Genomic DNA, 22,204 nt, shown 5'->3' with positions numbered 1-22,204 from the left:
CCACAAGGGGGTCCATTTTATGGCCTCTCACGTGCTTCCGCAATAGTACTGTCCCCGGAGACGTCAGCCACGCGGGTAGAGATATGCCCGAGGTCGATTTCCGGGGGAAAACGAACATCTTTTCGTGAGGGGTAGCGTTAGTGGCAGTACATAACAGAGACCTTATGGAGTGGAGCACGTCTGGGAGGACTTCCTGCCAGCGGGAGGTCGGAAGGCCTTTTGACTTTAAGGCTAACGTGACAGCCTTCCAAACAGTAGCATTCTCCCTTTCCACTTGCCCATTACCCCGGGGGTTGTAGCTAGTGGTTCTGCTAGTGGCTATCCCCTTTGAGAGCAAGAACTGGCGCAGCTCGTCACTCATGAATGACGTCCCCCTATCGCTGTGTATGTAGTTCGGCATGCCAAACGTGCAGAATAGATTACAGAGACACTTGATGACCGTGGCACTGGTCATGTCTGGGCAGGGAATGGCGAAGGGGAAGCGGGAATATTCATCAATGATATTGAGGAAGTATACGTTACGGTCGGCAGAGGGAAGGGGTCCCTTGAAGTCCAGACTTAGGCGCTCGAATGGCCGTGTGGCTTTGATAAGGTGTGCACGGTCAGGCCTGTAGAAACGAGGCTTGCATTCCGCACAGATGCGGCAGGCTCTGGTCATTGCCCTGACCTCCTCGATGGAGTGGGGCAGATTGCGGGACTTTATAAAATGGTATAGTCGGGTGACCCCTGGGTAACAGAGGTCGTTGTGGAGACCCTGTAATTTGTCCGTATGAATGCTGGCACACATTCCCCGCGATAGGGCGTCTGGGGGTTCATTAAGGGCTCCCGGCCTGTACATAATATCATAGTCGAACGTGGATAGTTCGATCCTCCACCTGAGTATTTTGTCATTCTTGATTTTCAACCTTTGTTTGTTATTAAACATGAAAGCCACCGACCGCTGGTCGGTGAGCAGGGTGAAACGTTTGCCGTCTAGGTAGTGTCTCCAGTGCCGCACTGCCTCCACTATAGCCTGTGCCTCCTTCTCGACAGAAGAGTGCCTGATTTCAGGTCCCTGAAGGGTTCGGGAGAAGAAGGCCACAGGTCTCCCAGCCTGATTGAGGGTCGCAGCTAAGGCAAAGTCTGACGCATCGCTTTCGACTTGAAAGGGAATGCATTCGTCCACTGCACACACTGCAGCCCTTTCAATGTCCTGTTTAATACTGGTGAAAGCCTCCCGAGCTTCAGCTGATAGTGGGAAGGACGTCGATTTAATGAGGGGTCGGGCCTTATCAGAGTAATTGGGCACCCATTGGGCATAATACGAAAAAAATCCCAGGCACCTTTTTAAAGCTTTTGGATTGTGTGGCAGGGGCAGTTCCTTTAGGGGGCGTAATCGGTCAGGGTCCGGTCCAATTACCCCATCTTCCACCACACAGCCGAGGATACAGAGACGGGTTGTGTTGAAGACACATTTGTCTTCGTTGTAGGTTAGATTCAGCTTTAGGGCAGTTTTTAAAAATCTCGCAAGATTTAGATCGTGGTCTTGCTGGTTGTGCCCGCAGATAGTGACATTGTCCAGATAGGGGTAGGTAGCTTGTAGTTTATTCTCGTCAACCATGCGGTCCATCTCACGTTGGAAGACCGAGACCCCATTTGTTACCCCGAAGGGCACTCTGAGAAAATGGTAGAGGCGTCCGTTCGCCTCGAAGGCGGTGTATGGGCGGTCCTCCGTTCTAATGGGGAGCTGGTGATATGCGGATTTGAGGTCGATAGTCGAGAAGACTCGGTATTGCGCAATCTGGTTGACCATTTCTGATATGCGGGGTAAAGGGTAGGTGTCCAGCTGGGTATAAATATTAACAGTCTGGCTGTAGTCAATTACCATCCGTTTCTTTTCGCTATTTTTAACTATGACTACTTGGGCACGCCACGGGCTGGTACTGCATTCAATAATGCCTTCCCGCAGGAGTCTGTCCACTTCCGCCTTGATAAAGTGTCTGTCTTCCAGACTGTGCCGTCTACTTTTGGTCGCTATGGGCCTACAGTTCGGAGCGAGATTAGCGAATAAAGAGGGCGGGCTGATTTTTTAAGGTTGATAGGCCACAGACTGTGAGTGGCGGCTGGGACCCGCCATATGCTGGCGTGACACTTTCCTGGTGGCACTGGAAGTCCAGGCCCAAGATTACATTAACACAGAGTTCTGGCATCACGAGGAGTTTAAAATCCTTGTAGTCCGTGCCTTTTACAGTCAGTGTTACCACACAGTAGCCCAAAATGTCCGAAGTGTGGGGCTTAGCAGCCATAGCAATTCTGCTCCGTGTAGGGGTTACCGTTAATGAGTGCCGCCGTACCAGGCTAGGGTGGATAAAACTCTCGGTACTCCCACAGTCAATTAAACATTTAGTTAAATTCCCGTTTACCTGTATGTCCATCATGGATTTTGTCAACGGGTGTGGCCTGGATTGATCCACCGTGATCAAAGCCACTGTTGGGCCCTGGGCGGCCGTTGAGTCGGGAAAAGATGGCGGATCCCAAGATGGCGGCCCGCACAGCACGCACGAGGCGGTGATGGAGTTGGAAATCGGATTCCCCCTGCAGACTTTGCTAAAATGCCCCTTTTTCTCACATTTGAAGGATGTAGCGTCCTTCGCTGGGCATCGTTGTCTGGGGTGCTTGGCCTGGCCGCAGAAGTAGCATTTCGGGCCTCGAGACATTGCCGCTGTAGTAGGACTCCTTGGTGAACTTCTGTGTGGGGACTCCGGCGGCGTAGAGCTGGTCTGAGACCTGGATGGGGAAGATGGCTGATTCCAAGATGGCGGCCCCCTCGGTGCGCACGAGGCGCTGAGGGCCGCATGACCGGAAGAATAAGAGTCAGAGTTTCTCTGGGCCACGTCCAGCGATCGCGCAGTGGCCACTGCATTTTTTAAGTCCAGGACCTCCTTCTCCAGCAGTCTCTGCTGGATATAATTCAATTTGAGGCCCGTGATGAAGGAATCGCGGACCAATTCGTCAGAGTACGCGTTGGCCGTCACGGCCTTGCAGTTACAGTCCCGGACCAGGTCCTTTAGGCCCTGTAAGAAATCGTCCATTGATTCCTCTGGTCGCTGCCTGCGTGTAGCCAGCAGATGTCTGGCGTACACTTCGTTTACCGGCCTCTGGTATTGGGCCTTCAGGATAGTGATGGCCTCCGTGTAAGAGGTGGCGTCCCGGATGAACGAATAAATCCGATGACTTACGCGAGTAGTCAGTAGACTCAGTTTATCTACCTCGCTAGCTGATGAGGCCCCCACGAAGAGTTCGAAGCATTTGAGCCAGTGTCCAAATTGATTTGATGCTTCAGCAGAATGTGGATCCAAGTCCAGACGCTCTGGTTTTAGGAGTCGATCCATCCTAGTATTCTTTAGTGATTAAAATTGATGGGCCTTCAATAACCACAAAACTAGAAGTTATAGACTTAAACAAGTTGGCTTTTAATCACTAAGATCAGGGCTAACATCTCAACACGCCGACTGGTTCACAGGAATGAGTCATACAGATCCTGGGATCTTTATGTAAGAGAAGTCAGGGGCGGAGCCAAGAGCCAAGACCTGGAACCTTCCAGGTTAGTCAGGAAAGAGGAAGTGAAACTATACACCGTGGGGGAGGGTAATATACATGAGTGCAAAATGAATACAGAATCAAGACAAACAGATTTCATTACACACTGAATGAATATTTTGTATCAGTCTTTACAGTAGAGGACACTAAGAATATCCCAACACTGGACAAACAGGGGGCTATAGGGGGGGAGGAGCTAAACACGATCAAAATCACTAAGGAAGTGGTACTCGGTAAAATAACGGGACTCAAGGCGGATAAATCACCTGGACCTGATGGCTTACATCCTAGGGTCTTGAGGGAAGTGGCGGTAGGGATTGTGGATGCATTGGTAATAATTTTCCAAAACTCCCTGGACTCGGCAAAGGTCCCGGCAGACTGGAAAACTGCGAATGTAACGCCCTTATTTAAAAAGGGCAGTAGACAGAAGGCTGGAAACTATAGACCGGTTAGCCTAACATCTGTGGTAGGTAAAATTTTGGAGTCCATTATTAAGGAGACAGTAACAGGACATTTGGATAATCATAATTTAATAGGACAAAGTCAGCATGGTTTTATGAAGGGGAAGTCATGTTTGACAAATTTGCTGGAGTTCTTTGAGGAAGTAACCTATAGGGTGGATAAAGGGGAACCAGTGGACGTAGTGTATTTAGACTTCCAAAAGGCATTTGACAAGGTGCCACACAAAAGATTATTGCTTAAGGTAAAAAATCATGGGATTGGGGGTAATATTCTGGCATGGATAGAGGATTGGCTATCTAACAGAAGGCAGAGTGTTGGGATAAATGGTTCATTCTCAGACTGGCAATCAGTAACTAGTGGTGTTCCGCAGGGGTCGGTGCTGGGTCCCCAACTCTTTACAATCTATTTTAACGATTTGGAGGAGGGGACCGAGTGTAACATATCAAAGTTTGCAGATGATACTAAGATGGGGGGGAAAGTAGTGAGTGAGGAGGACATAAAAAACCTGCAAGAGGACATAGACAGGCTAAGTAAGTGGGCAGAGATTTGGCAGATGGAATACAATACTGGAAAGTGTGAGGTTATGCACTTTGGCAGGAAAAATCGTAGAGCGAGTTATTATCTTAATGGCAAGAAACTGGAAAGTACTGAAGTACAAAGGGATCTGGGGGTCCTGGTGCACGAAACTCAAAAGGTTAGTATACAGGTGCAGCAAGTGATTAAGAAGGCCAATGGAATGTTGGCTTTCATTGCTAGGGGGATAGAATATAAAAATAGGGAGGTATTGCTTCAGTTGTACAAGGTATTGGTGAGACCGCACCTGGAATACTGCATACAGTTTTGGTGTCCATACTTAAGAAAAGACATACTTGCTCTCGAGTCAGTACAAAGAAGGTTCACTCGGTTAATCCCGGGGATGAGGGGATGGACATATGAGGAGAGGTTGAGTAGATTGGGACTCTACTCATTGGAGTTCAGAAGAATGAGAGGCGATCTTATTGAAACATATAAGATTGTGAAGGGGTTGGATCGGGTGGATGCGGGGAGAATGTTCCCGATGATGGGTGAAACTAGAACTAGGGGGCATAGTCTTAGAATAAGGGGCTGCTCTTTCAAAACTGAGATGAGGAGGAACTACTTCACTCAGAGGGTGGTAGGTCCATGGAATATGCTGCCCCAAAAAGCTGTGGAAGCTACATCATTACATAAATATAAAACAGAAATAGACAGTTTGCTAGAAGTAAAGGGAATTAAGGGTTACAGGGAGCGGGCAGGAATTTGGACATGCGTCTAGGTTCGGATTGGTCATGGCCCTGTGGGTAGCGGAGCGGGCCCAGGGGCCGTGTAGCCTGATCCTGCTCCTATTTCGTGTGTCTAATTCTGTTAGATTCAGGAGATGGTTCTGTGATAGTAGATTGGCGGTTAGGATCAGATCAGCCATGATCTTATTGAATGGCGGAGCAGGCTCGAGGGGCCGATTGGCCTACTCTTGCTCCTATTTCTTATGTTCTTATGTATCCCCCTTTTTGATTGGTAGGCCTGGCCCACATGATCCCGGGGACGTTTGTAAACTGCATGCGCCCCGGGATCCGTGAGCGTTTATGCAGGTGTATGCCTGCAAGCCCAGGACCGGATTAGTCCGAAGCTCTGGACACAGCAGATAAGTTCATTTTTTTTTCAGTTTGGTGGCGTATCCCAGCGGGAAGCCTCCGACCGCAATTTCCAGGCCATTGTTTTTTTTATATGTATGTAAAGTATGTAAGTAAAGTTTAGAAATCAGAATTTTTTATGTTAACTGAAATTATAAACAATTTTCTCAAGTTTGTTCCTGTGACTCAATTCTCATTTAAGTAGTGCTGATAGAATCAGGAGGTTTTAGAAGGAAAAGGGACCTTGATTACATACCTAACATTCTTAGCAGAAAATTGTTAAAAAACCAAATGGGAGAAATTGGGCACCTTAGCACCTCCAGGGGGCTCTAATGGAGCGCTACCAGCTTTGCGACCAGGCGCGGCGATAGTACTGACACCGCAAAATTGAAGTGGAGGTTTGCGGCAGCAATAACCACTAGCCTATCTCCCTATCTCCTGTGGTCAGAGATTGTGACGTCATCCGGGTGCGCAGCGCCCCGGCTCTGAAATTCACTCTCACCCCCTGCCTGAGCGCCTGTCGTTAGTAACGACAGGTAAAGGAGGCGGAATGCAGTCGGATGTGCGCTGGAAGAGCGCTATATAAAGACGTCAACTTTTTTTTTGTCGGCAAAGCATGCTGCCTTGTCAGTTTGACAAAAGCGAACAGGCGTTTTGAGCGTTCTCAACTTCAGGGAGTATTCTGGCTGAGAAAAATTTATCACTTTCATTTAGATTACTTTTGATAGTGCAACATTTCCATCATTTAATGGGGGCTGTACTGGCACTGGACCTTGCCCTCCAACGCCACCGTCAGAGGCAGCGGAGGCAGAGAGAAAGATTGCAAAATGTGGCCAGAGGGAGGAGGGCCAACAGGGCTCTCAACATGAGGCCTTACCCTCACAGTGAATTCTGGCAGCATTTCTCCTAAATCAATCTCACTGAGGTGCAATGTCTTAGAAGGCTCCGCTTCACCAAGGACGTGGTCATAGAGCTTGCCACCTCCTGCAGCCAGACCTCGAGCTTCACATCAGGAGCACCATGGCCTAGAAATTCAGTATAGCCACGTTTGGGGCGTTACAGCATGGCGTTCGCTAACTTTTGCGCCCGGCGCAACTTAGTGCCACCTTCGCCGATATTCAGTTGCATTGCCCCAAGAGGTTGCTGCTGCGCTAAAGCAGGCGATGCACGACTATCATTAGGCGCTAAGCCGGCGATCCAGGGCGCAAACACCGAAGGCGGGCGCAGCGCAGGTGCGGCGAGTTGCTCATTGAGGGCAGACAGTCAGGCGCCGGTCAGCACTTAAAGGGGGAGAGTGGAATTGCTTGGCTGCCACGCCCTGCACGCTGCAGCCCTAAGGCAAGGCCTGAACACTGCTTCTGGAACAGCTCCACGCCCAGGAGAATGGAGAAGGCCAGGGAGAGAGCGCAGCGCTTCGGCGAGGGTGACCTGAGGCTGTTGGTTGGCGCAGTGGACCGCAGGCGCCATATCCTCTTCCCTGAGGGTGGCAGGAGGCCGCTGCCCGCCGAATATCGGAAAGCATGGAGGGATGTGGCAAACAGGGTCACGTCCAACAGCGTGGTTGGCAGGACACCAACCCAGTGCCGGAAAAAATTCAACGACCTCACTCGGATTGTCAGGGTGAGTACCCTTTCCAGTATCCTCCTCATCCCTGCATGTGCACCTCACTTTATGGCCAAACGGGTCTGAAAGCCCTAATGGCCAGCCCTCATCCAGCAGCTATGGGACTGTCATGAAAAGCACTTGCACATTCAGGACTTTAGACACTGTCAGGGCTATTCGACCATGGGAGGCAGTGCGGGCAAGATCAGGGCTTGACACTGTCAGGGCTAATCGACCATGGGAGGCAGTGCAGGCAAGATCAGGGCTTGACACTGTACTTAGAGGCTGTCCTTTCTCTTGCAGGCCAAGCTGGCGCATAACAGAAGACAGCAGCGACAGACCGGGGGAGGCAGTCCTGACATGAAACAGCTGAGCGACCTCGCGCAGCGAGTGGAGCGGATCATGGCAGGCGGGCTGAGTGGCCCCGTCGCCACTAGAGATGCTGACCCTGTTCTGGGCACCAATGATAAGGTCATCACCTTTTTGACCTCTCCCTTTCCACTTGCGCCTCACACCAGCATCCTTTGCCACTATCGAACCAATGCAGTGCACAGCAGCACTCATGCCTCCCTCGCTGCCGCCCTGTCCTCACTCTAAAGCAACTCTTGTGCCTCCCTGCTTTCAGATGGTGACTCGCCAGGTGAGGAGGCGGCCCCTCAAGCTGGCACTGTGTCCGAGTCAGACATAGAGGAGGAGGAAGAGGAAGCCAGCCCATCAGGGACACCCTCAGCCGAGACAGCCCATGGCCATGATGGTGACACGTCTTCCTTGGAGGGGAGCAGGGGGGAAGGGTCGGAGAATAGTGAAGCTCCGGGGACCAGCGGGCTGCAGCAGCGCGGGAGGGGTGGGGAAGCTCGGCGGCCTTCTCCCCGGAGGGTGAGTGCGGCCTCCAGCCCTGCTACGATGAGCGCAGAGGAGGTGCGGCTCCTAGCGGAAATGGGCGCCCAGGCTGAGCGCAGGCACACTGAGCTCATGGCTGCAGTGGCAAGGATGCCTGACTCCATAGAGTCACTGGCAAGGAGTGTGCAGGAATTCGGGGCAGCACAGGCCAGGAGTCTGCAGGACGTCACGGCAGCACAGGCCAGGAGTCTGCAACAATTCAGTGCAGCACAGGCCAGGAGTCTGCAACAATTCAGTGCAGCACATGCAGGAGTCTGCAGGACGTCGCGGCAGCACAGGCTAGGAGTCAGCAGGACTTTGCTGCTTCACAGGCGGCTTCTAGCCAAGTGCTCAGTCGTGCCGTGCATTCACTGGCTGCTGTCATGCAGACACAGACCAGGGCCACACGGGCACTAACTGCTGCCACACTCACTGGATCGGCCAGGCATCGCCGGGGCACTCGCCGTGCCGCAGCAGCCCAGCAGTCTGTGCCTCAGCAGATTGCTGCGCATGCTGCAGTGCTGGCCCGTGCGCGTGCCAATGTATCAGCCGACCAGGGAGTGCCTGTGATCTGTCAGGTTGGCAGCATTCCTGCAGCCAACACTGTCACTCCTCCATTGCAGCTGCCACCAGCTGTTGGACAGACTGCTGCCGCCCAAGCAGAGTTGGAGCAGTCAGCAGCCGACCCCTCCAGGCCCAGATCTGGTCCAGGCCGACCTCCAAGGGCATCTGCCGTCTCACCCTCTGACCCTCAGCAGCCTTGCTGCAGCCACTGGAGTCCCATTGAGGAGGAGCTGTAGGGCGGGTAGGGGCCAGTCACGGAAGCGAAACGGATCACCCTCGCAGGGGAAAAAGTAGAAGGTGTGGCCAAATGTTTTGTTTTATATATAAAGGCCGAGACTGGTGTATTTGTTTCATATTTAAAGGCCGAGACTGGTGTATTTGTTTCATATATAAAGGCCGAGACTGCTGTATTTGTCTCATATTTAAAGGCCGAGACTGGTATATTTGTTTTACTTATAAAGGCCGAGACTGGTGTATTTGTTTCATATTTAAAGGCCGAAACTGGTATATTTGTTTTACTTGTAAAGGCCGAGACTGGTGTATTTGTGTTTTTGGGGGGGGGGTTTCTCGCCATTAGTTTGTCATGTGGGAAGGGCACAGAGGTGTCACAGTAAAAAATGTTCTTAAATCGCACTGTCCATTCTTTCTTTTGGAAGTCCTGGTTGCCCTGCTCGGCTGAGGGCTTGTGGAGCGGCTACATTCATCTTCTGCCATTGGCACAAGCCATTCCCTGAGAGGGGGCCTAGAACCGACTTGCAATAAGCCGCCGACGGGCGGCCCTTGCACTTTCTGCCTCCCTCCTGTGCTGGTCCTCCTCCTCCTCCTCTGGTGGTCCTCCAATGTCTGCTGGCAGTGGCTGAGTCCTGCGGATAGCCAGGTTGTGCAGCATGCAGCACACGACAACGAAATGGGAGACTCACTCAGGCGAGTACTGGAGGGCTCCCCCGGAACGATCCAGACAGCGGAACCGTTGCTTCAGCACGCCGATTGTTTGCTCAATGATGTTCCTGGTTGCTTGATGGCTGTCATTGTATCCCTCTTCAGCAGGGGTGCTGGGCACACGGAGCGGGGTCATCAGCCAGGTGCACAATGGATAGCCTTTGTCCCCGAGAAGCCATCCTCGTGGGTGAGGCTGGGCCTCGAACATGTCTGCCACAGAAGTCTGGCGCAGGATGAAGGCATCGTGGCTGCTGCCTGGAAAGCGGGCATTGACAGCTAGGATGAGCTGCCTGTGGTCACACACCAACTGCACGTTGAGCGAATGGTAATCCTCGGCATTCTCTAAAGGTGTTCGCAAAGCCACATGCGTGCAGTCAATGGCGCCCTGCACCATGGGGAAGCCCGCTAATGCTGCAAAGCCCATTGCACGCTCTTGCTGCTTGTCAACGGTCATGGGGAAGGAGATGAACTGACGTCTCCTTCTGAAAAGGGCATTGGTCACCTGGCGGATGCAGCAATATACCGCGAACTGGGAGATGTTGGCAATGTCCCCAGTTGCGGATTGGAAGGAGCTGGTGGCATAGAAGTTGAGAGCCACCGTCACCTTCACTGCCACCGACAGAGACGTCCTGCTCCTCAGCTGTGGCTGCAGATCTCCGTGAAGCAGGTGGCAGATCTCAATGACCACCACTCTTCTGAATCGCAGCCTCCGAACACACTGCCCCTCAGACATGTTCAGATATGAGAACTGCTGGCGGTATACCCTGGGTGGGTAAGGCCTCCTTTGCCGATGCCTGTTCGCCCTTCTCCGTCTGGCCATGACTGGCACTCTCTCACGGCGTCTTTGAGCCCTTTGAATGCAATGGAGAAGCCCAACGTTTCCACCCATTGCTGCCCCCATTATATGTTTCCAATCAATGCTATGACACTGAAGTTAAAGACAAGTTCAAAGCTGTGGCCTGAAGCCACAAGTACCTGTGCGAGTGTTGAGCCAAACCAGAAAGCTCTCTACCTTTGTCTCTCTCCAAAGATCCGTCTCTCACAAAGAAGGAGTGGTGCAAAATGGCTGCCATTTATACTGCAGGAGGAGTCCCCTTTAATTAGCGCCCCCCGCGCCCCGCAGCGACTGGGAACCATTCCCCTCTACCAGTTGCTAGGGGCGCCAGGCGCACAATAGGCCGGCGCCACTGAATTTCCGGTTCGGGGCGCACAAAGGGCGTTGCACCATGAAATGACGTCAGGATCTGCGCGTGCAGCTGAGCGCGTGCAAAGGTTTTGCGCCGCCGCTAAATCTTAACTGAAGTTCGCAAGAGGCGCAGATCGCGCTGCGCCCGGGCGCTAGCCGCTTAGCACCCCACGTCTCCTCCTCCTAAGGCGCTAGCGGCTGGCGCAAACAACTGAATTTCTAGGCCCATGTCTCCCTCAGTGGCAGTCAAGGCCACCGTCGCCCTCAATTTCTACACCTTGCGGATCCTTCCAGTGTGCAACTGGAGACATATCTAACATATCACAGTTTGCCGTCCATTACTGCACCCGCGAGGTCACAGATGCTCTCTGCAGGAGAAAGGACTACATTTGCTTCCTCATAACCTCATAAGCAGCGTGAGCGTGCATGTGGCTTTGCCAGGATAGTGGGCTTCTGTAGGGGGTGGCGTGCGCCCAGTCAGCTTCGCCTCTGACTGTCTTTTGAACGGTTCGAATCGCTCCCACACCCCTGGGTTCTAGACACCGGACTTAAGTACAGGCGGCAATACAGAAAATCGAGTAGACAAGTGGTTTGGTGCAAGAAAACCAAAATTTTACTAAAAGCAGAATAAAACAATCTTATGAAAATTACTGGTATGAAATACAGGCATAAACAATTTACACTTATATGGGAATGGGGAACACACGGCACATCGATGGAAAACAACTACATTAACAATCCCCTTATCCTTATCCCACCCCCTATACCTAACTAGATTAAGCTCTGAGGGGCCAGGAATTCATGCTCACCGATCCAAAACCTGTTGCTTTAATTGGGTTGGTTTTGAGGTCCGCTCTTGCTGTCCTTTGGGGTATCCTGTCGCCACGTGGTCTCAGGGCGCGGCGCTGAAGTTGTTTATGCGACGCACCCTCCTTTTTCTCAGCTAATGTCGTCGTCGAGTCACGATGGGTCTTCTTCTTCCTCGGGCGGTCTTCGACGGTATTGCTGCGGTTGGGGGTCGGTTGGCGGTCTTTATCGTCCAAATGATTTTACTACCCATGCTTCGAACGCCAGTTTTTTCGTCATGGACGCTGCTGCCCATTCTTTGAACGCCAGCTTATTCTTCACCTGGGCTATGACTCTGGGGTTTTATTGTCCATGCATGTAAATGCCAACTTATTCACCAAACACCAGCTTATAACTGGGCGTTTGTCCCCAAATGTGTCTTTCCGCTGCCCTTCTCTGCCTTTACCGGTTTACCTTCTTCTTCGTCTCGTCTCGTCTCGTCTGCCCATTTGTGGCCTGTGTGTCCTGTGTGGTTTTGAACTTGGGTCTCGTTCTCCCGCGTTTGGCCCCGGTGTAATGGGTGTCCTTGGTTGTTGAGCGGCGCGGGGAGTGAGAAGAGGGCCCGCCACGAGGCCAGGGCACGAGAACGAGAGGCAGTAGGCCAAGGCCACAAGCTGAGGGCAGGAGCAAGAGTCAAGAGCCAAGAGAGCGATTGGCACTGATGGGCCTACAATTATACCCGTTCTTCAATCCTTATCTGCGCGCCAAATCAGGTCAGTCCTTTGTCTAACTTTTGGCGGGCTCGTTTAAAATGATTACAGCCATTTATTTTAACGACTTGTGGAGTGGTTGTCTCTGAGTCTAATGGCCCCGATGTCCTGGTTGTTTGTCATGGATGAAACTTAATTGTCCCCATCCTGACTTGATGGCTACTGTGAGCTGTTACCGATTAAATATGCAGAAACCTAATGGCCTCGATTTTAGGCCCATTCTAGCTTGATCTGTTTCAAGTCGAATGAATGCATATTCTGTGTTTACTTTGGCTGTCTGGCTTCAGAGTCTTTTCACAGATTCCTGCATTTTAAGTTTCGTCTCCGGGCCTGCCTGTCTGCAGAGCCCTGCTTTAAAAATCCTGTTGGTTTTGGTCACGAGGTTACAGAAGCCATTTTGGGTACCCTGTTTTTAATAACTTGTCCAAACAGGGTCCCTTGATCCATAATTTGGGGAGTGCGGGAATTTTGAGAACCCTGCACTTACACTTCCCCATGGTGCAGGGCACCATTGACTGCACCCACGTCGCTTTGCGGGCACCTCAACAATCCTGAGGTATTCCGTAACTGCAAAGGCTACCACTCACTTAATGTGCAGTTGGCAGTTGGTGTGCGACCACACACAACGCATCCTCACCGTCAATGCCCGCTACCCTGGCAGCAGCCACAATGCCTTCATCCTGTGCCAGCACTTTTCCAGCCACCACATCAAGCTAGCGGATGGCTGCTGGGAGACAAGGGCTCGCCGCTCTCCACCTGACTCATGACACCCCTCTGCAACCCCAGCACTCGTGCCCAACACTCATACAATGAAAGACATGCTGCCACTAGGAACATCGGAGTGCTCAAGCAACAGTTCCGCTGCCTTGGCCATTCGGGAGGAGCCCTCCAGTACTTGGCTGAGCGAGTGACCCTTTTCTCCTGCACAACTTGGCCATTATGAGGGTGTAGCCATTGCCACCAGGCACAGTCGCACCATCGCAGGAGGAGGATGAGGAGGAGGAGGAGGAACAGGAGCACGAACAGCAGCGACGGAGGATCCAGCCTTGTGGAAGGGTGGTCCATGACCGCCTCATCAGACTGCAATGAATTTGAGACCACTTCCCGGTTGCTCATCCAGTCCCCATCATTCCAACAATTTCTTATTCCATATCACACCCCAAAGCTGAAATGAGACACAGCACCATTTTTGCAACATTCCAATAAGAAATTTATCCAAAATAAGCAACCACATATATACAGCAACAATAATAGCTAATCACCCTTGTGCAAACCCTTACTTGCCCTATTTACAGTGCCTTTTCCTGATCTAGTGTTCCTACGTAATGTCTCCCCAGTAGCTGCAGCAGGGCTGGTGGAAGGCTGCTGAGTGTCGGTCCCAGAAACTACAGATGGCGTTGCAAGGTGCCCTCGACCAGCTCTGGACCTGGAAGGCCCGGCTGTACACTGCGCCACCTCAGGATGGGCAGCGGCAGTCTGGGCTAGCTGCATGACAGGCAGCTGCAAGGGCAATGGCGGAGTGGCAATAGTGGGACCAGGAATGCTGTCCTCCTGAGAGAGGACAGCAGGTTCCTGCTCCATTGACACACTGCCACTCCCGTGGAGCAACACCTCAGCATCCCCACCAATCTGCTGCATCACATTCGTGGGCTGCTGCTGAGATCCCCGGTGGACTGTGGTGGTCCCAGCAATGATGGCAGCAGTCAGAGCTTTTGTGGCATCAAACTGCGACTGCATGAGAGCAGTCTGAGACTGGATGCCATCAACCGTTGACTGCATTACAGCACTAAGACATTGCATAGCTTCCGCCTGTGCTGCAATGGATGCTGCCACATCACCCATGACACGCGGTATGAGGTCTGGGTCCCCACGGTCTCTCAGAGAGTCCACCATCCTTTGCAGACTGCCAAGGATGGGCTCCATGGTGTGCGCAGAGCTCTGTGCAATGTTGGAGGCGGACTCCTCCACACTCCTTACCATTGCCGACAGGCTCTCGGGCACTCTTGCCATTGCACCTATCATCTCGGTGTGCATGCTCATCACCATTCTTGTGAACGCCTCCCCATCGAGGTCCTCATCGGAGTCCTGCGCAGCAGAACTCGCCCGCGAACTCGCCCTCTGGGGAGCTGGCTCCCGAGCTAACCTTCCCCCCTGGCCTTGCTGCTACCCGCTCGTCCCCGGTGTATCACCCTGTGCAGACCCCTCTACTAAACTTGCCTCTAAAAATCGCGTAGTGCCAGTATCTGAGGTGGCGCCTGCGGGTGATAGATGCAGTGATGTGGTGCTTTGCTCCTCCTCCTCTCCTTCCTCACTCTTAGTGGGAGGATCAGGGACAGGCTGGTCATCTGGTTGCTGATTCTCTGAAAGCATAAAGGCAAAAGACTCACATTAAGGTGAGGGAAGGGGGGCAGGAAGGGAGCAAGGAATGAAGACAGCATCAGGAGCTGGAAATTGAGAAAGGCTTGTGGTGTGAGGGGGAAGTAGGATGAGAGAAGGAGAGGGGATAAACATACCATTTTTGCCCCCAAGGGTGGCCACGCCGCCCACCACCTGCTACCCAATGAGGCGCAGCACTCGCTCCTCCAGGTCTGAGAGCTGCTGGAGCTGCGCATCACCCCCGCCTGTTCTCTGCTGCTCCCTCCTATTGTGGGCCATCTTGGTCTGCAAGAGAAACGAATGTGTGCGAGTCAGAGTCCAGCTATGTGTTTGGGAGATATGCCTGCCATAGTTGAATAGCTGTGATTGCAGGCAAGGCATGAGCTGTGGATGCAAGTTTGAGTAGGTGCAGATGCTTAGTGGGTGAGTAATGGGGCTGTGGTGGTTTGTACAGTGTGTACAGACTGAGGTTCAGATGCTGGTATGTAGGACCTGTTGAACCCGAGTGAGGTCGTTGAATTTCTTCCGGCACTGTGACAGGCTGCATACGATCACACTACTGGTTGAGACCTCCTGGACCACTTCCCTCCACATTGTTCTGAATACCTGAGGCAATGGCCTCCTTCCAGTGTCCGGGAACAGCACTGCCCTCCTTCGCTCCACTCCCGCGACCAATGCCTCGTCCGTGAAACGACAAGCTCTCTCCCTGGGAGTGGGATCAGCCATCATGATCAGGGGATTGAGTTCCTAGCAGGCTGCCTTCACAGCCAACAATGCTGATAATGAGGACCTGCATAATGATGCAACCTCCCCTTTAAGAGCTGGAAGGGGCCAGTGTGAAGGATCATTCCTGATTGCATAGCACCTGAAATTCATTATCGCTCTGCTGGTAGCACCCCTGTAGCACCCTGCTTAGGTCATTAGCGCTTGATTTAGCACTCCAGCTCTTTCCAGGAACACTAAAAGCCAATTTAGAGAAACCTCAGACTCATTAGCGCATGGCACTAATTTTTCACGATTTCAAAATTTAGCACTCCAAACGGGGCGATACCGAATTTCTCTCCCATAAAATGTGCTGAGTATTCACCCTATGTGGCCAGCTAACAACTATAGAGGAGATTGATAGCATTTCTGGGGATCGGGACAAATTAAGGTATGGGCTGAGCAATAGCAGGTGAAGTTTAGTGCTGATAAACGACAGGCAAAATATACAAAATGAAACATATACACAATGGATGAGTGTGCAATGGCAAAGATGGAAAAGACTAAGATTTGAGAGTGATTAAGCATTCACTGAAATGACATAATTAGCTGAGTTGTGCCAGGTTTCCAAGTAGCTTTATACATTGGGCTTGTGCCCACTGTGAATGATGCTAAGATTATTCAAATTAATGTTACTTGGAACTTTCGGAGGAAAATGATCATTATCACTGCTGTCTGGACTGGATTTGAACTCAGCCCCTTGGTAAAAGGACAGTCTTGTAAGCCATTGATTTATGGTTGTACACTTGACTGTATGTTAGCTGAGAAATGTGATTCTGACCTTCTGCAGAAATGATACAGGAATTTACTTTCCACCCCAGGCTATTTAGTTTCATTTCTTTCTCTTTTGAGAGTGGTGCAGTGTACATTATACACACTTGGTGGCTGGTTTCAACACAGATTTGCGTGTGCATCAATAAGTATATACATGTAAACATATAAACCAACAAACGACTGTTAATATTAGGAGACGAGTGCTCAGTGCTCTCATATGACATTCCTCCCTGCTATTGTGGTGCAGTTAAATGGATCAATGGTTGCATTAAGATGGCAGATAGAGGAATATCATACGAGCATGCCAAGGGTTTAGCTGCTAATAACAGTAATTGTGGACTATAACATACATCTCTGTGTTCAATCTGCACACAGATATATGTGCCCACTTGAAAATATGCCGTTACTACTGAAATAAAGGTTACATGATGAAATGGTACTTTTCTAAGATCATATTAGTTCAAAAGGTAACTTGAAACCAAACTGCAAGGGTATGTTCCTCTGTGTGCTACATTTACCCTATGGGAAACACCACGTACCCACCATGATTTTGCCAGCAGGATAAATGTAACACATACAGATGTTTTTCCTCCTGTGCTTGTACTTGTTTGTGATGACATAAGTGACAGTGCAGATTTCATCATTAGAATTGTTACATATTCACAATAGAGTCACAACTTTTCAGTATGATGCTGTCTTTGAGGCTGCTGGATAAACTGGAGGAAATTGCAGATCCTAATTGGGCCACACCATTGTATTTTTACTGTGCATTTCCTCGTTTCAATCTTCCCGCACTACCCCGTTCTCCCACTCCATTCTGTAAGTTCAATCACAGCTGTGGCCCTTCCAAGGTTTCCTTTGACGCGCACCTTCTCTCCAAATGCCAGTTCTTATTTAGCTTTCCCATCGCAAATATTATCTGTCAACACTTTCCCCTTACAAATCAAAAATCTACAAAATTCTCAGTAACTTATGAAGCAGCTTTTGAATTTTAAGACATCTGCTCACTCGAATGTATGACAATGACAGTTTTGTGTTCCTACCTGAACATTATTAACCAGCAAATCTCTCACAAACAACATATTGCCCTGTCTCTACCATATTTGGCACTTGCTACTGTACTGTAAATCAAAAGATAAAGCTACGGTGCCCTAATGGACATTTGCACTTGTTTTACAGGAACACTAGTCTGAGATTTGGGGGTGTATTGAACTGATTTTGCAGATCTGGGTAGGAAAGGCAATCTTGATCAGCAGTCTAAGAGATGACGAGTAACTGACAGCTCGCTAGTTCTGTGCTGAACTTGGGTTTTTAGAAACAATTCTCAGCGGCATTTGAATCTATAACTGCCTGCATGAGAATGTGTTAGGGGTTTAAATGTGAGTGCCAGTTAACATATTTTTTGAAGACAGTGGGGATAATTTTGACTTGGTGTGATTGTGTAAATGGGTGACAGCGAATCGGCAGCCCGTTTTACAGGAGAGATGTAAAATGGGCTGCCAATTTGCTGTGACTCATTTTACACTGTCGCACAAATTCAAAATTCCCACCGGTGAGTCCATGTTGCCCCATGTGAAATGAATGTATAAACGGCCTTAAATTTGCTAACTTGAGGAAGAAGGAAGAGACCATCAGTCTTCTACCTTGTCCTCATGTCCTTTATTATTCTTCAGTTTAAAGATTTTTTTTCTTATGGGGTACCGATGATGCTGTGGGCTGGCACACGATCCTTCCACATCAGGGATTTGGGTTTAAATCCAGAGCAGACTTCAGTCTTATTTTAAGGATCCAATGTGGAATAAGTAAAGCAGACTCAAACCAGTTACCACTTAGTGTTATTCCACAGCACAAATTTGTGTGCAATTTGGCACATATTGGCAATGTTGCTATAGGAGCTGTGAGGATGGCCGGTGTGAGAAATGGTGAATTTAGGAGTTGTAATCTGGATTGGGTTTAGGCTCCTTCTCGGAGCAGGGAAGAGGCGGTTTTACTCTGCAATTGTACTTAATACTTAAGATTGGTTAATGCTGTCATAGAATGGTGAGCCAGACCAACAGGCCTTCATTCTAGGAGGCTGATGCAGGTTAAGGGAACCCAGTGTTATATTGTGGGGAAAATCTGAATAATTGTTGTAGGCTACTTATTGTTTGAAGCTGTACAATACTAATCTATCAAGAATCTTCAAGCGTATTTTTCAGTATCTCTTATCCTTCTCATTTTCTACTGACAGGGGAGAGCTCTACAGGCTGGAGTGGTTCAAGGCACGATACTCTCAGGTAAGCATTCATTGATCACTTCTCTGCTTATGTGCTGTTTTCCACCCCCATCATAGCCACTCACCCCTACCATTCCACCTTCAGCTACAAGTAGGGGGCTGGGACAAACACTCCTCCAGTTCTATGACACAAGTATTGCTCAGTGACTTAGTCAGAAGAGGAGGTGTGCTTATTAATTCTTGCAGAATAAAGAGAACAACTAAGGCTGTTCACAGTGATCTTAAAGGTATATTCTCCCACTGACATTTTTGTTGTGTTAAAAGTACCCATAGGGTCAATTTTACTTGCCTGAAGACTTTCTGAATGCCTCTTTGTACAGATGAATAAAACTGAAGTCAAATATAGTGACTCATACAAAATACAATTGTATCTGGAAAGGTGAAACTAAGGACACTGAAAATACCTTTTTCTAATGCACCAAAAACCCAACAGCACTTGGCTAGTTTATATTCCTGAAACACATTTTCTAAAAGCTGGTACTAATGCGAGGTAGTATTTATAGGCCTTGTGCCACCCGATTTACATGGGGACCTTCATTTGAACACTTTAACGGTATGGAAACACACCCATAAACAGCATCAAAGCTCTGTTTGGGTCCTGCTGGAGCTGTGCCTGCAGTATATTCATATACAATGTAAAGGACTAGTCAAACTCAGCAAGTGGTACACACATTCACTGCACAGTGATTAACCTGTTTCTCCCTTCAGGAAAAGATCATGGGTACAGATTCACCACAAGATGTCACAATTAGTGCATTTGGACAGTTACTTTGACTTAATTTTATTGCACCTTAAAGAAACACTCCTCTAGTTACTTTTGACATCATATTGCACTTATATCAGACTTGCACAGAAGCTTTTGTGTACCAGCAATTTGGTGGCAGTAATAATGAGAACATTGCAGTCTTGCAATGATCATACTTCTGTTCATGAAACTGAAAGCAAACTTTGTACATAGATGTAATGAAATCTGTTTCTCTTGCCTGTATTCGTTCTTGCCTGTATTCGTTTTGCACTCATGTATATTACCCTCCCCTACACGGTGTATAGTTTCACTTCCTCTTTCCTGACTAACCTGGAAGGTTCCAGGTCTTGGCTCTTGGCTCCGCCCCGACTTCTCTTACATAAAGATCCCAGGATCTGTATGACTCATTCCTGCGAGCCAGTCAGTGTGTTGAGATGTTAGCTCTGATCTTAGTGATTAAAAGCCAACTTGTTAAAGTCTATAACTTCTAGTTTTGTGGTTATTGAAGGCACATCAATTTTAATCACTAAAGAATACTAGGATGGATCGACTCCTAAAACCAGAGCGTCTGGACTTGGATCCACATTCTGCTGAAGCATCAAATCAATTTGGACACTGGCTCAAATGCTTCGAACTCTTCGTGAGGGCCTCATCCGCTAGCGAAGTAGATAAACTGAGTCTACTGACTACTCGCGTTAATAATTGGATTTATTCGTTCATCCGGGACGCCACCTCTTACACGGAGGCCATCACTATCCTGAAGGCCCAATACCAGAGGCCAGTAAACGAAGTGTATGCCAGACATCTGCTGGCTACACGCAGGCAGCGACCTGAGGAATCAATGGACGATTTCTTACAGGGCCTAAAGGACTTGGTCCGGGACTGTAACTGCAAGGCCGTGACGGCCAACGTGTACTCTGACGAATTGGTCCGCGATTCCTTCATCACGGGCCTCAAATCGAATTATATCCGGCAGAGACTGCTGGAGAAGGAGGTCCTGGACTTTAAAAAGGCAGTGGCCACTGCGCGATCGCTGGACGTGGCCCAGAAAAACTCTGACTCTTATTCTTCCAGCCATGCGGCCCTCACCGCCTCGTGCGCGCCGAGCGGGCCGCCATCTTGGAATCAGCCATCTTCCCCATCCAGGTCTCAGACCAGCTCTACACCGCCGGAGTCCCCACACTGAAGTTCACCCAGGAGTCCTACTACAGCGGCAATGTCTCGAGGCCCGAAATGCTACTTCTGCGGCCAGGCCAAGCACCCCAGACAACGATGCCCAGCGAAGGACGCTACATGCTTCAAATGTAAGAAAAAGGGGTATTTTAGCAAAGTCTGCAGGGGGAATCCGATTTCCAACTCCGTTACCGCCTCGTGCGTGCCGTGCGGGCCGCCATCTTGGGATCCGCCATCTTTTCCCGACTCAACAGCCGCCCAGGGCCCAACAGTGACTTCGATCACGGTGGATCAATCCAGGCCACACCCGTTGACAAAATCCATGATGGACATACAGGTAAACGGGAATTTAACGAAATGTTTAATTGACTGTGGGAGTACCGAGAGTTTTATCCACCCTAGCCTGGTACGGCAGCACTCATTAACGGTAACCCCTACACGGAGCAGAATTGCTATGGCTGCTAAGCCCCACACTTCGGACATTTTGGGCTACTGTGTGGTAACACTGACTGTAAAAGGCACGGACTACAAGGATTTTAAACTCCTCGTGATGCCAGAACTCTGTGTTAATGTAATCTTGGGCCTGGACTTCCAGTGCCACCACGAAAGTGTCACGCTAGCATATGGCGGGTCCCAGCCGCCACTCACAGTCTGTGGCCTATCAACCTTAAAAATCAGCCCGCCCTCTTTATTTGCTAATCTCGCTCCGAACTGTAGGCCCATAGCGACCAAAAGTAGACGGCACAGTCTGGAAGACAGACACTTTATCAAGGCGGAAGTGGACAGACTCCTGCGGGAAGGCATTATTGAATGCAGTACCAGTCCGTGGCGTGCCCAAGTAGTCATAGTTAAAAATAGCGAAAAGAAACGGATGGTAATTGACTACAGCCAGACTGTTAATATTTATACCCAGCTGGACGCCTACCCTTTACCCCGCATATCAGAAATGGTCAACCAGATTGCGCAATACCGAGTCTTCTCGACTATCGACCTCAAATCCGCGTATCACCAGCTCCCCATTAGAACGGAGGACCGCCCATACACCGCCTTCGAGGCGAACGGACGCCTCTACCATTTTCTCAGAGTGCCCTTCGGGGTAACAAATGGGGTCTCGGTCTTCCAACGTGAGATGGACCGCATGGTTGACGAGAATAAACTACAAGCTACCTACCCCTATCTGGACAATGTCACTATCTGCGGGCACAACCAGCAAGACCACGATCTAAATCTTGCGAGATTTTTAAAAACTGCCCTAAAGCTGAATCTAACCTACAACGAAGACAAATGTGTCTTCAACACAACCCGTCTCTGTATCCTCGGCTGTGTGGTGGAAGATGGGGTAATTGGACCGGACCCTGACTGATTACGCCCCCTAAAGGAACTGCCCCTGCCACACAATCCCAAAGCTTTAAAAAGGTGCCTGGGATTTTTTTCGTAGTATGCCCAATGGGTGCCCAATTACTCTGATAAGGCCCGACCCCTCATTAAATCGACGTCCTTCCCACTATCAGCTGAAGCTCGGGAGGCTTTCACCAGTATTAAACAGGACATTGAAAGGGCTGCAGTGTGTGCAGTGGACGAATGCATTCCCTTTCAAGTCGAAAGCGATGCGTCAGACTTTGCCTTAGCTGCGACCCTCAATCAGGCTGGGAGACCTGTGGCCTTCTTCTCCCGAACCCTTCA

The 22,204-nt window shown here is 49.9% G+C and overlaps 1 protein-coding gene across 2 annotated transcripts in view; it reads left to right on the top strand.

Moving 5' to 3' along the window:
• pebp4 (phosphatidylethanolamine binding protein 4) overlaps nt 1-22,204 on the top strand; it is a 558,141-nt gene that overhangs the window by 348,211 nt on the left and 187,726 nt on the right. For both annotated transcript variants that reach the window (XM_085970915.1, XM_085970914.1), the window contains exon 5: nt 18,559-18,604. In XM_085970915.1, the coding sequence (XP_085827041.1) occupies nt 18,559-18,604 (46 nt within the window). The remainder of the gene's footprint in view (nt 1-18,558; nt 18,605-22,204) is intronic.

The sequence above is a fragment of the Somniosus microcephalus genome, chromosome 30 (assembly GCF_052327205.1).
Source record: "Somniosus microcephalus isolate GS21.2 chromosome 30, FLI_Smic_1.0, whole genome shotgun sequence".
In the NCBI taxonomy this organism is placed as follows: domain Eukaryota; kingdom Metazoa; phylum Chordata; class Chondrichthyes; order Squaliformes; family Somniosidae; genus Somniosus; species Somniosus microcephalus.
This window is presented reverse-complemented; position numbering and strand designations above follow the sequence as displayed.